General features: G+C 39.6%; 2 protein-coding genes across 8 annotated transcripts in view; one reads left to right on the forward strand and one right to left on the reverse strand.

Annotated features, from left to right (window-relative positions):
* The window catches only part of med15 (mediator complex subunit 15), a 28297-nt gene extending 24743 nt beyond the window's left edge, over positions 1-3554 (forward strand). For all 7 annotated transcript variants that reach the window (XM_067571448.1, XM_067571451.1, XM_067571454.1 and 4 more), the window contains 3 exons: positions 130-296; positions 1951-2049; positions 3056-3554. In XM_067571448.1, coding sequence (XP_067427549.1) covers positions 130-296; positions 1951-2049; positions 3056-3192 — 403 coding nt within the window. In that variant the 3' untranslated portion in view covers positions 3193-3554. The remainder of the gene's footprint in view (positions 1-129; positions 297-1950; positions 2050-3055) is intronic.
* A 598-nt stretch (positions 3555-4152) lies between these two features.
* Positions 4153-12984, reverse strand: thoc6 (THO complex 6). Its single transcript, XM_067571455.1, has 13 exons — positions 12848-12984; positions 11215-11306; positions 11054-11118; positions 10470-10573; positions 10321-10358; positions 9707-9755; positions 9375-9446; positions 8871-8973; positions 8704-8753; positions 7625-7687; positions 7133-7243; positions 6908-7036; positions 4153-4346 (listed from the first exon to the last, which is right to left on the reverse strand). The coding sequence occupies exons 1-13, from the start codon at positions 12860-12862 to the stop codon at positions 4266-4268; spliced, it is 972 nt and encodes a 323-aa protein (XP_067427556.1). The 5' UTR covers positions 12863-12984; the 3' UTR covers positions 4153-4265.
* Between the last annotated feature and the right edge of the window lie 89 nt (positions 12985-13073).

The raw sequence follows: 13073 nt of genomic DNA on the forward strand, positions 1-13073 counted from the left end.
ATCTTTTTAGAGGAAATAAAGTCGAGAGATATTTAGAGATTTAAGGGCGACATGTTTAATGAGTCTTCATCCTGAACTAGTTCAGATTTCGAGGTTGATGAAGTTTAACGTCTCCTCGTCGTCTCTCAGAGGTCCCAACGTGTCGGGTCGGAAGAGGAAGCACGAGGATGACGAGCGGCAGAGCATCCCCAACATCCTGCAGGGGGAGGTGGCTCGTCTCGACGTCAAGTTCCTCGTCAACCTGGATCCTTCGTTCTGCAGCAACAACGGCACCGTGCACCTGGTCTGCAAACTGGGTGAGACCGCACAGTCACATGACCTCCAGCGGACTGAAAACACTCCGCAGCTCGTTACTGATGAGTCTTTAAACACCTGCACTCAGCTCGACTTCTCTTTGTTTTGTGTCTTGAACAGTGAATATTAACAGATGACTTTAACTGTTTTTACACAAAGTCGTTTTTCATGAAACTGTAAAAACATTTTTCTGGACTCGTCGCCATAGTAACCAGCAGCTGACGAAACAAACTGACCTGAAGCTTCAATCTGAAGCTCGATGAGTCCAACATGGAGCAGAAGATTCTTCAGTCAGCTGCTGTTTGTTTTAATAACTTCATACTCTGGTTAACATGTGAGCAGGTCTGATAATAACAATAATAATAATAATAATAATAATAATAATTAAAGATGCAAGCAGCGTTGGTCGGGACGTCGCACTCTGGCCCGTCAGGATCAGATCATTTTGCCTTTTAAAAATGAGGGATATTTCTTACAAGTGTGGTGTGCTTTTATTTTGAAAGTTTGATTGACATGTGTACTGTCAGGTGTGTAGAGACAATAAGTAACTGCAGCTGGACACAGAAAAATACTCATATATTTGAATGGAGAGTGTGAGTGAACCCACACCTTTTTGAACATTTACTGCTTCCACATAGTTTTAGATACAAACTTCATTTGAACTTTAAATGAGTCACGAGACTTTGACCTACAAATCTTGAATTTACATGTGTTTTCTATCTTTTACTGTTTTTGAGATATTAGAGTGTGAGTTTTAAAGTCTTTTCTTGCTCCTCCTGTGATTTTATAATGAGTGTGTATTGCGGAATGTTTCACAGCACTGAGGGAGTGACATCACCAGGAGCAGTTGGAGAGGAGGATTTTAGAGTACGCTTCTTGTGAAATATCCTCATAAATCCCATGACTTTGGCCAAATCTTACATTAATAATCATATTTTAGTAGGAAATTTCGTGGCGAATCCATTGATACAGGTTTGAAAGTGGTCAGACTTATAGTTTAGACGTCAGAAGCCTCTGTTTGACACAAAGTTCATGCCCATAGATTGCCTCCCCATTGGTTTACATTGTAAGGTGTGATGTGGCACTGCAACTTTCAGGGCTTATAAAATCCAAACCGTATTATAAAGTTTTTAATAACTTTTTTTCAGCACAGTGTCATAAGTCATGTATGAAAGTTTGAAGCCGATCTCGGAGGAGATAGCGTTTGTTCGGGGGCCAAAATTGGGGCAAAGTCTTATTTTGAAAGGCTCATTGCGGACTTCCTGTTGGATTTAGGTCAGGGGTGTCAGTGTACGATTTGTAGGTCTTGGTGAGACGAATAATTGAGTTTTGGTTTGATCTCTCTACGACATTCCTACGGGCTGTGACGGCCATTTTAGTTACATAGATGGCGCTAGAGAGCACATTTTGGCACTTTGGGGGTTAATTTTCACATTTTATCAAATTTTTCACCAGAACTGATGTGCGTGCCAAATTTGGTGAATTTGGTTTAAGTGGTGTAATAATAAAGAAAGAAACAAACAAACACACAAAAAAACAATAGGGTCGTCGCCCTCGGGCTCGGTCGCTAATATTAACATGATGTGATGGAGGAGAAACAAACAGACCAGCTGGATTATGATGACTGACGCTGACTTTTTGTTGTTCTGTTCTCAGATGATAAAAACCTTCCCAGCGTTCCTCCTCTGCAGCTCAGCGTTCCCGCCGATTATCCGGATCAGAGTCCATACTGGGCCGACGACGGAGAGCAGTATGGTGAGTCAGAGCCGGGAGGATTTCCTCCTCAAGTGTGAGGTAGACTACTAGGATGAAGGTCTGCGTCCTTTTCACAGAACATCTTCAGACTGAACGTTTCTCCTAAAATGAGGTGTGTGTCAGTCGGAACTTTTAAGACTCTTCAGTTTGTGATCCGAGAGTTTCAGGATGTAAAAGCAGCTCATGATATATAATAAGGATCCAATCAGAGCATCAACATATTAAAACAGCTGATGATGATTCAGATAATAAATACTCTTCCAGTTTCAATATAAAGTTTAATATAAAGTATAAAGATTTGCTTCTATGTGCTAAAAATATCAAAACATTTATCAGAAAACAGTTTTTCTTAAGATCTGTGAAAATCATCACGAATCATTTTCATTATCGATTAATCTGTTGATTGTTTTCTTTATGAAAGATCTTCAGTTTACTGTCATAGAGACTAAAGAAACCAGAAAATATTCACATTTAAGAAGCTGCAATCAGAGAAACTGGACTTTTTTTTTCTCAAAAAAATGACTCAAAACAATTAATCAATAATCAGAATAATTGGAGATTAATTTAATCGTTGCAGATCAAACATATATTGATAATAAAACCAGTCAGTAAATGTAATAAAATAAATGTGTAAATGAACAGTTTATGTCGTTAATAAAGCTGCAACTCAATTATTTTCATTATCAATTAATCATTTAGTCAATAAAATGTCAAAATTAATGAAAAACTGTCCATTAATTTCCCAGAGCTCAAGATAACGTCTTCAAATATCTTGTTTAGTTTGACCAACAGTTCAAAACCCCAAAATATTCAGTTTATTATCATAAAACACGGAAAGAAAAGCAGAAATAAAAACGATGAATCATTTCAGTATCGATCTGCCGGATATCAAGAAGACGTCGTTCTCTGTTGTTAGTCGGGGAGAAAACATCCCGACAGTCATGTCAGAGTTCAGAGACGATGATGTTTTGATCACATGACTTCCTGTCTGTCTCCTGTCCGTCAGGTGCCAACAGCTTCCTGCAGTCGGTTCACAGGAACATGACGTCCAAACTGCTGCAGCTGCCGGACAAACACTCGGTGACGGAGCTGCTGAACACCTGGGCTCAGAGCGTCCGCCAGGCCTGTCTGTCTGCAGCCTGAAGCCCCGCCCACCGCGGCACACGCGCACAGGAACACACCGAGTGTTTACATGGACTCACAACCCCCCCCCTTTCTTTACCTGTATTCAACATTTACACCTGTGTGTTTCCAGCCGTACAGGAAAAAGAGGAAGGTCATTTATCCTGATCTATACTCTGCCCCCTGAACGCATCATGTTAGTGTTTATTTCGCCGGGTGAAGACGCTTCCTGTTTCAGATGTAAAGTCAGTTTTGTACCGCAGAGGAGCGACGATGATATTCTGTAAAACACTGAGGGAAGAAAAACTCTAAAGGTTTGAGTATGTAAATGTATTTTTTTGCTATCATAAATAAAAAAAAACTTTTCATTTCAACTTTTTAAACACTGGAATCAGTTTTTATTTCTGTTTCTGCTGTTTTCCGGTTGCTTCCTGCAGGAGAGAACATCAGACCTGGAACCCATCACGTTTACACACAAACCAGATATAAAGTGTAGATTAGGAGTCGGGCTGGCTGTTTACAGTCTTTATGCTGCGCTAAGAAGCTGCTGTAGCTTCATATTCACCTCGGTCTTCATTAGAGATTTGACAAACATGACTTTATCCAAAAAAAAAAACCTTGAACTTCACGTAAATCATTCCGAAGACAAAATGAGAATTACAGAAAAACTCTCAGCAAGAAAAAGAAGAAATGCTGAAAAGTTGAACTATTTGTTTTCTCCAGCAGAGCAGCAGCAGCTCTGAGCGGTCAGCTGGTTTCTCTCTCATGAGCTGCAAACAACCAATATTCGTCTGTAAAATGTCAAAATAGTGATTTTCAAAAATGACTTTTTATTCAGTTTTGGTCATAAAAATGTTGTCCGCAAATATTTTTTGCTCATTTACAAAATTAACCACAGACCATGAGATGTGACTGAAAGCTCCAAAAGCTAGTAAGTGAGCCTTTGATTTTAGATTATTTTGTTGCAAATAACAAGAAGTATAAAATGACAAAAATATTTTATTTATCATGAAACAAAACGATACAAAAAGTAGTGACACGACTTTCTGACAACTTTACAAACACTTGAACGGACTCGTGCGTGCGTGCGTGCGTCAGAAGCTCAAGGAGAAAGCTCTGTACGACAGGTTAGTGAACACGTCGATGTGGTCGCTGCTGCCTCCAACCGTCAGAACCTGAACACACAAAATACAGAACACGTTAGTGACGAGGCGTTCAGGTGCACTCAGAGAAAAGACAAACTTTTCTGTAGTTTTAGTAGTGATGTTGTAAAATGTGAAGCAGACAGTAAGTGACTCTCTGCTCTGAATATAAAGGCATTTTAGTGCTGGACTGATAGAGAGCGTTAAGTCCCGCCCACCTCAGAGGGGCGAACCAATCATCGCTCTCCACTGACTCTCCTCCTGTTCACGTGGATCTGATAACAAACAACAGAAGGATTCTTGAACGCTGCTGCTGCTTGGTGGGATTCACCACCAACAGCGAAGAACCAAAACTAAGTTTTTATAAGCTGCCGAACCGAAAAACTGAGTCTTGAAGAAGACAAACGTGGATCCAGACGATAAGATGAGAGGCGGGAAAAAAGGAAAACTGGGATCCTGACAGTCATTATTTCTACGTGTGCAGCAAACATCCAAATGTCATTTATCACTATATTTCTGTAAGTTAAGCTGAAGCATTTTGACATTTTGCAACTTGTGTTTTAGTGGAATGTGGATAAATCAGAAAAATGTGCAGGTAAGAAATAAATACACTGTTTCCTCTCTGCTGCTAAAATAATCCTTCAACATGCTGAAATCTAATGTTTTTAATGAGCTGCAGGTGTTTTGTTAGTGTTTCAGCTCTCGGTTGAATATTATGACACTAACTGTTTTCCCCTCCGGTGGTCGTGTTGCGTTCGGTCTCTATAAAGTTGGAGCGTTGACAGCGAACAAGGTTTACCGATTATTTTATATAAAACCAGTCAGACTGAATCTGTTCTTTAAATTCCTGTAACATCCTCTGATGATGAACATGAGTCACTGGTTAAACAACGGTTCTATTATGAGAAAACGTCCACTGTATCTCATACTCCCTTAAAGATTAATGACTATTGATTAAGGACAAGTTTGGGTCTTAATAAAACCCTGAGGTGCCGTTATGTTTGGTGGTTCTAACATTTCCTACTCTACATACTGACCCTGAAGATATATATCTATAGTGAGACGACACCAATAGATGCAGAATAAAATCCACAACAATTGTTCTAAAGTTCTGAGTTACGCCGAGTCATCAGGCCTCTTCTGGTTTGTGGTTCTGTGATGGACGGGACGGGACAGGATGGACGAGCTCCCGGCTGCACGCAGTCTGCTGGTGCGTTCAAAAAAACACCTGAAAACTCAGCTCTTCTGTGGACACCAACCTTTGGGCACTTTGTTGGTTGTTGCTCTACTTTCTTGTTGTTTATAATGTTTCTTCTGCATTTGTCTACTTCAGTTGTTTACTTTATATTTCCTTAAGAGACAGACCTTCTGTCTAGTGCTCTCTTATTGCACTTCTACCTGGTCGGCTACTTGAATTTGTACCAAAGCTCGTCAGTCTCTGTCCTCTAATAAAGGTGTCTGTCTGCTAAATGACTGAATGTTAATGTTTAGAACCAAATCCGCTCTTTTTGTTTCTCACTGAGCTGCGGAGGGAAACGTTCTGGTCGTCGTGTAGATTTGTTGCAGGAACATTCACGTTTCAAGCACATCCATGTTTTGTTTTCTTTGTTTTTTACATGTAAGCCTTCGTCAGCTCCTCTTCTACTGAGCTGCTCTCAGGATCTCAGAGGAAACCCAGCAGGTCTGGAGGATCAGATCACTCAAAGACTCGGAGCAGTCAGACTGTGTGGGAGTGTTGATGGGATCGACTGGGACGCAGATGACAGACCGGCGTCGATGTTAAGGTGAATGTATGGAGGGAACGTCTACTGGCGCCGACATATATCATAAATTACAGTCTTAAAATAAATACGCCAACTAGGTACGTTTGAACTCGATACGTCGGTTTTAAATGGTGTAATACACACGTCATCTCCATGGTTACCATCAGTCATTGCTGCATTTTAAGTTGTCAGAAGGGTTGAGTTCAGATATAGGATTTTTTTTAAATATGTTTTATATATTATTTCACTTACACACGACCCAAAAATAGTTTTAATACATTAACTATCAAGTTAGTCGTTAACGCTGAGTGTAAAAACTCCCCAGTACAGTGTTTCATGTGTGTAAAAGTGTTTGTTATATTACTTTGGAAAAGACATTAGACACATGTAACACGTCACATGACCGTCTCCTTCAGTAGGTAACCATGGCGATATCCACTCGCCACACAGGCTGAATGTTTCCCTCCACAGATCAGTGAAAACTCTGGAAGATACTGACTCGTTTGACGTAACTCGGCTGAGGCTTCGTGTCTGGTTCACAGGATGTGTTCAGGGTCAGTATGCAGAGTAGGAAATGTTAGAACCACCAAGTCACATTTCCACGTACATATGGACACATCTGACTGTGTTAAAGAAATGCTGTTTATATCAAGCAGCTGATCTCAGAGCTGTGAGACAGAAATGATCCAATAATCAGATAATAATCAATAAGCAGTTGATGTTAAAACTGCTGCAGAAGGAAGTCTGTCTGTGTTTCATGCTGTGTTACTGATCAGGTATCTGATGAGGTGCAGGTGGAGCTGACAGCTGGCGGTGCGTTCACTGACTCACTCTGTGTTCGGAGCTGTTGGTGTTGAGCTGCAGTGTGTTCAGGCTCTGAGGCGTGCAGGGAATCTGAGCCTTCACCTCCCCGCCCAGCAGGCAGTGAGACACAAACGCACCTTCACCTACAGCCAGGATCTACAGCAGGAGGACAGAGACACGTCTTAAAACACGCTAACAACATGCTAACATCACGCTAACACACACACATACACATGCTGTGGGAGAGCTCACCATGTCCTGGTGGAAGCTGACGTGTCTCTGGCAGCCGCTCAGAGGGAAGATGGAGGTGGGAGACAGAGAGCGGAGATGCCACAGAGACAGAGACGGACCTCCACCACACAGCTGCACACAGACAGAAACACCGTCAATACTCATCGATCAATAATGTCTCTGATCAGATTTCAGGTTTCATGGTCAGATTAACCTCCTGATGACCCTCAATGTACATGTTAGCACTCTGGAGCTGAAATGATTAGATGATTAATTGACTGACAGGAAATTAATTGGCAACAATTTTGATAACTGATTAATAATTTCAGTCGTTTTAGACACAAAAAGATCAAATCTTCTCTGGCAGCAGCTTCTCACACATGAATATTTGCTTTTCCAGTTTTCTATGATAGTAAACTCTACATCTTTGTGTTTCTGACTGCTGTCGTCAATAAAGTGAACATTTTTTCCCAGGAGGACATGAACGCATCATGTGTGTTGATGTTTTCTTACCATCCAATCAGAGTCCGTGGTCAAACAGCTGATCCACTTCCCGTACTGAGGCCGAGCACAATTCTGAGAGACAGATATCACATGATGAGCTAACAGCTAACAGCTAACTGCTAACATGATAAAAAAAAACCAACTTTATTTATAAAGTGCCTTTTCAAAACCAGAGTTACAAAGTGCTTCACAAAAAAACAATAATATGAAATACAGGTGCAAAGATAACGAACGTAGACACATACATGTGGAGCTAACAGCTAACAGCTAACAGCTAACGGCTAACAGCTAACAGGGCCAGCAGGTCTGACCCTCCTCCAACAGCGGGAGGCGTAATATTTTTAACCAAAAACCTCAAACGTTGTAGGGACGACTGTTGGTGCTTTCACACAAAAGATATTTTGCTGCTCTATGTGAAAAGTGCCCTGAGATGACTTTTGTTGTGATTTGGCGCTATATAAATAAAAATTGATTGAAATTGATTGATATAATGAGTAAAGTGGATAAAAGGAAAATAAAGAACAGCTGTTGAGTTCAGAAAATGACTTTTTACTGTAAAGCAGCTTTAAAACCAGGAAAAGAAGAACAATTACAGCATATCTAAAATATAAGACAATATCTAGTCTCATATCACGATATCAATAACAATAATATCGATATATTGTCCAGCTGTTGTAATGCTGCGTCCGTACACTCAGCTTCCTGTTGGCGTGATGTCGCTCTGATTGTCCCGTCAGTCCTGCAGGTTGTTCTCTCACAGAGCTTTAACACACCTGCAGACTGTTTTAGTTTGTTTGATTATCGTTGTACATCTTAAATATAAGCTCATTATATAATAAAATAAACTCAAATGAAAGAAAAACATTTAACATATGAATGTATGTGATTGTATTCACTGTTATTTATCTGTAAATCTGCAGCTGTTTGACGATGAGCCTGTATTATTTCACTTAATGTTGATATAATTTAGCCTAACATGAAATAATATTATATTATGAACTTGTTCTGTGTTCATACAGGCTGTGCAGGTTATTTTGGAGAAGAAGAAATATATAAACAATATAAAATAAAATAAAAACTCATCTCACCTCGTACTTGTAGACCTCGATGCAGTGAACAGACTGACCAGTCCTGCAGTCTGCAGACACACATCATTATTCACTGTTATCCAACATGTTTTCTTCTTCTCTTCACTGTAATCTAACAAGTTTTCTTCTTCTCTGATGATGGCCAACATGTCTGTGCTGTCACTCACCCCAGATCCTCACAGCTCCGTCCTCCCCCCCCGACAGGATCTCCCCCTCCCTCTCTCTCACGCTCACACAGTGGATGTAGTCCGAGTGTCCCTGGAGGACTGACTGGAGACACGACAGACAGGCGACAGACACTTGACAGAGGAAAAGTCACCAAACAAGTCCACAGCTTCCTCTGAGCGTCTGATCAGAGCTTCAAACATGAAACTAAGACTTCCTGTTGGACGACGACGAGTCCAAATGAAGAACTCAACCAACAAACACAAACATCTCGGTCTGATGAGGAACATCTTTATCTCAATTATTATCAATTTTTACAACTTTTTATCAAAACTATTATGATTTTTTTCTGGAAATATTACAACTTTTATCTCAAAATCAAATTCATATCAATATTAATATAAAATTACTAACTTTTTGTCGTAATATTATGACTCATGTTCTTTAAGTCTCACACTCTGCTGTATTAAACATTAAGCTGAAGGGTTTCCAGGACTCTCACAGACCTTGAAGACTCCGTGTTCCAGGTCCAGGATGTGGATGTTGTTGTCGCCTCCACCGACTATCAGACTGTTGTCCTGAAAAACACACACAGAGAAAAAATACAGTCGTGATAATTCTTCTGTCAGTTAATTCAGAGCCGAGTATCAAACATTCACACAGATGATCAAAACTGTATAAACTTGGTTTCAGTGCAGAAACTCAGGTATCGTGTCTAAAAATGTGAAGCGACGGCAGCAGTGATGCAAACAAACCGCCTGCAGTTACCAGCGGTGACCACAGGGGGCGTCACATTACCACATCACCCACAACTGAGACGTTCAGCTGATCGACTCACTCTGTGACTGACGACCATCGAGTTGATCTCCGGGATCTCCAGACTGGATCTGAACAAACACACAACACACACACATACACACATGTAGTGATCTGCACATGCTGTGAGGCTGGAATCCATGTCAGGACGTGAAGAAGAAGAAATTTGTTTTTTTTTATGCTAACGTTATTTATTTTCATGCTCAAGTTTCTTTTTAATGCCATTATAATGCATCTTTTGTATGCCGACGGAACTTTTAGTCGATGTCAAAATTACTTTATTTTTCACACAAACATTAGTTTATGTTAACATGATCTTTTATTTTTTATGCCAACAATACTTTTTTGTTTTATGCTAATATTACTTTTTTGTTTTATGCTAATATTATTTTTATGTTTTTATGCTAACATGATCTTTTATTTTTGATGAATTCTGTCTTCAGGTTGATGTTTTATAGAAATGAACTGAAACTAACAGCTGCCTGAAAGGAAGGAGATCAATCTACAGACTGATAGATGATTTGTTAATTGATCAGCAGGGATAATGTGTAGTTATTCAGCTAAAATCTGCTGAATCTGCAGTTCAGTACAAAGTGAAATGAATTAAATGAACAGAAAACACAAGCTGCTCCTCACTTGTAGTTGGGTCTTTTTGTCCAAAGAGGTTTCACATTCTGAGGAGACAAAAAGTCAAATATCAGACAAATATTGACAGAAAGCTGGTTTCACACCGACGTTTACTTTAGTCTGTCTTGTGGTTTTTTTAAAGTTAAACTCAGCTCCACCTTCTTGATGAGCTCGGTCCAGCTCCAGGCTCTGATCTCGCCGTTCCCGGCGCTCAGCAGCTGACAGTCGGTGGACAGAAGAGAGAAGACAGGTCCTTCATGAGCTGAAGGACAGAAGAGATGAACAGAGTCTTAGAACACTTTAAGCTTTTAGTCCCATCATCAGTCCGTCATTGGTCACAGTTCAGTGTCTCAAAGGCTTCCATCCCTCAGAACAACGTCCTTTCATCAGTGCACCATATGTCCGAGAAAGGCCTCCGCAAGTCTCCTGAACATTTCCTTTGAGTACAGAGTTTGTTTTTTTTCATGCGGAAACACATTAAAAACTTCTCTGTACTGCATCGTGGCAGAAGGAGAAGCTTATCAAGTAGTTTATGTTTCAGAAAAGGTTCCACGGACTGTTCATGAGACGGACGCAGCGAGGTAGCGAGGTGTGACGTCACCCGTTGGTTTCATTGGAGCTAGAGAATATTATTAGCATACGGGACAGTTTTAAATATAAATATACACCTTTAAACGAGTGGAGAGATCAGAAACTGTTCATTTGTTCATTTATTGATTAAAGAAGACAAAAAGAAACTCACCTGTGAACGTGAGAATAGGTTTCTGACTGACTGCCGTCGCATCTGGACTCAGAGCTGCAGACAGGCTGCAACAAGAAGTACATCATCATCATCATCATCATCACCATCACCATCATCACCACTCTGATAACGTGCAGATTTCAGGTGTTTTGCTGTCGCACCTGAAGAGGGCGATCTCTCCGTAGTTGTTTCCAGCTGCCAGGAATCGACCGCAGGGAGAGAAACTCTGCGAGAAGACGGACATGTGGAGCAGCTGCAGACACAAACACAACATCATGTTTTTATATTTTACATTTAATCGCTCTGGATCACCTGAAACTCTCCGCAGCGACGTTACGTCACAGCTCAGAGGTTCATTTCAATATCCTGAAGACAAACCAACGAAATCCTGAGATCTTTATCATGAAGAAGTATCTTCTGACCAAATGACCGATTGATTAATCAAGAAAGTTGGCTGATTAATCGATAATGAAAATAATCGTCAGCTGCAGCTTTACTTTTGACCATGTCAGGTAATAATTATTAATAATTATCTGACAGTTTCTATATGTGATTAATTATTTTGGTTTTATATTAAATGCGAGAAAACTGAAAATGTTTCCAGTGTTTGTTTTGTCTGACCGACAGAAGCAGTCAATATTCTGGTTTGACTGAATTTTTGATGCTTTTTCTTTAAAAAAAAAAAATTTAAAAAATGAGCGAAACAATTAACAAATTATGGAAATAGTTGCTGATTCCTTTTTTTGTCAATCAACAGATCTATTTATCAGCTGTAGGAGGAATGAGGTTAAAAACAGGACAAACAGACTGATGGATGATGATTATAACTGTATATTAATTATGAATGCAACGTTTCAGTCCCATACAGTTGATATCATCAGGTGCAGGATTTGAATGTATTGTGGCTCCACCTGGTGGTTTTGTCATAAACGACACAGCGGAACATAAAACATAAAACTGATGACAGACTTTTGAGTCTCTAATTGTAAAGACTAATAATTACCAAGGACGGTTTCATGAAGTTTGGTCTAACAGGAAGTAAATATATTGTTTGAAAATGTGCTTCCTCATTTATCGATACATGCTGCCCCCTTATCTCTTTTAAATGTATTTTTCCATTTGTTTTCACAGTTTATCGTTTTTTTCTTACTGTCGCTAATTCTGTTTATTCTACTTATTTTACACTGATTTACTGTAATAAGTAGTCTTGTTTCATTATATTTTGTATATATTGAAAAAGTTAATTAAAAAAACTCTACTTACAAAAAGAAAATGTGTTAATGCGACACACAAGCAGTGATATGGTTCCTTCCTTGAACGCTTTCATAGAAAAACCACAACACTGAAAATGAAATGAACTAATGTATATATGCAGGCAACTCATTAATAAACGACCCGAATATACCGGAAGTCTCTCTTTAACAAAAAAATGTTTTTAAAGTTGTTATAAAATGTGTAAATTGTTACTAATCAGTAAGAAAATGTTAATTTAGCAGAAATTTTGAAGGTAGTTCGGTTCGACTCCTTCTCTCTTCGTTTGAACGCGACCTCCGACAGGTAAAAGAGGTGAAGTAACGTTAAAAATCAATTATTATTGACTTATTGTAAGTTAACAAATCTAATATAAGTAAAATACATCAGATATTAAGTTTATCATCAAACATTTGTGGCAGCTACACAACACAAAGCGCGAATCTGGCCTGAACCTGAGCGCAGATTTTAGTCTAAAATGTATGAAAAGTTGATTTAATTGCGGTCAGAAGCGTCAGTTTTATTGAACATTATGAACTTTACCTCAATGGGACCCATTCTGCTGCAAATATGAACTCCGAAACCCTCTGAAACTGAAGAAACTCGACTTTACATATGAGAAATAGAGCAACACAGACCGACCGATGCAAAGAGGGAAAAAAGACTAACAACGGCGACGGAATATGACGTCAGCACCGAGGCAAGGGATTCTGGGACATGTAGTACATAATCAAGCAGTAGCTTTTTAACATATTCGAAGCCATGGTAA

This window comes from Thunnus thynnus, chromosome 17, assembly GCF_963924715.1.
Source record: "Thunnus thynnus chromosome 17, fThuThy2.1, whole genome shotgun sequence".
Lineage (NCBI taxonomy): Eukaryota > Metazoa > Chordata > Actinopteri > Scombriformes > Scombridae > Thunnus > Thunnus thynnus.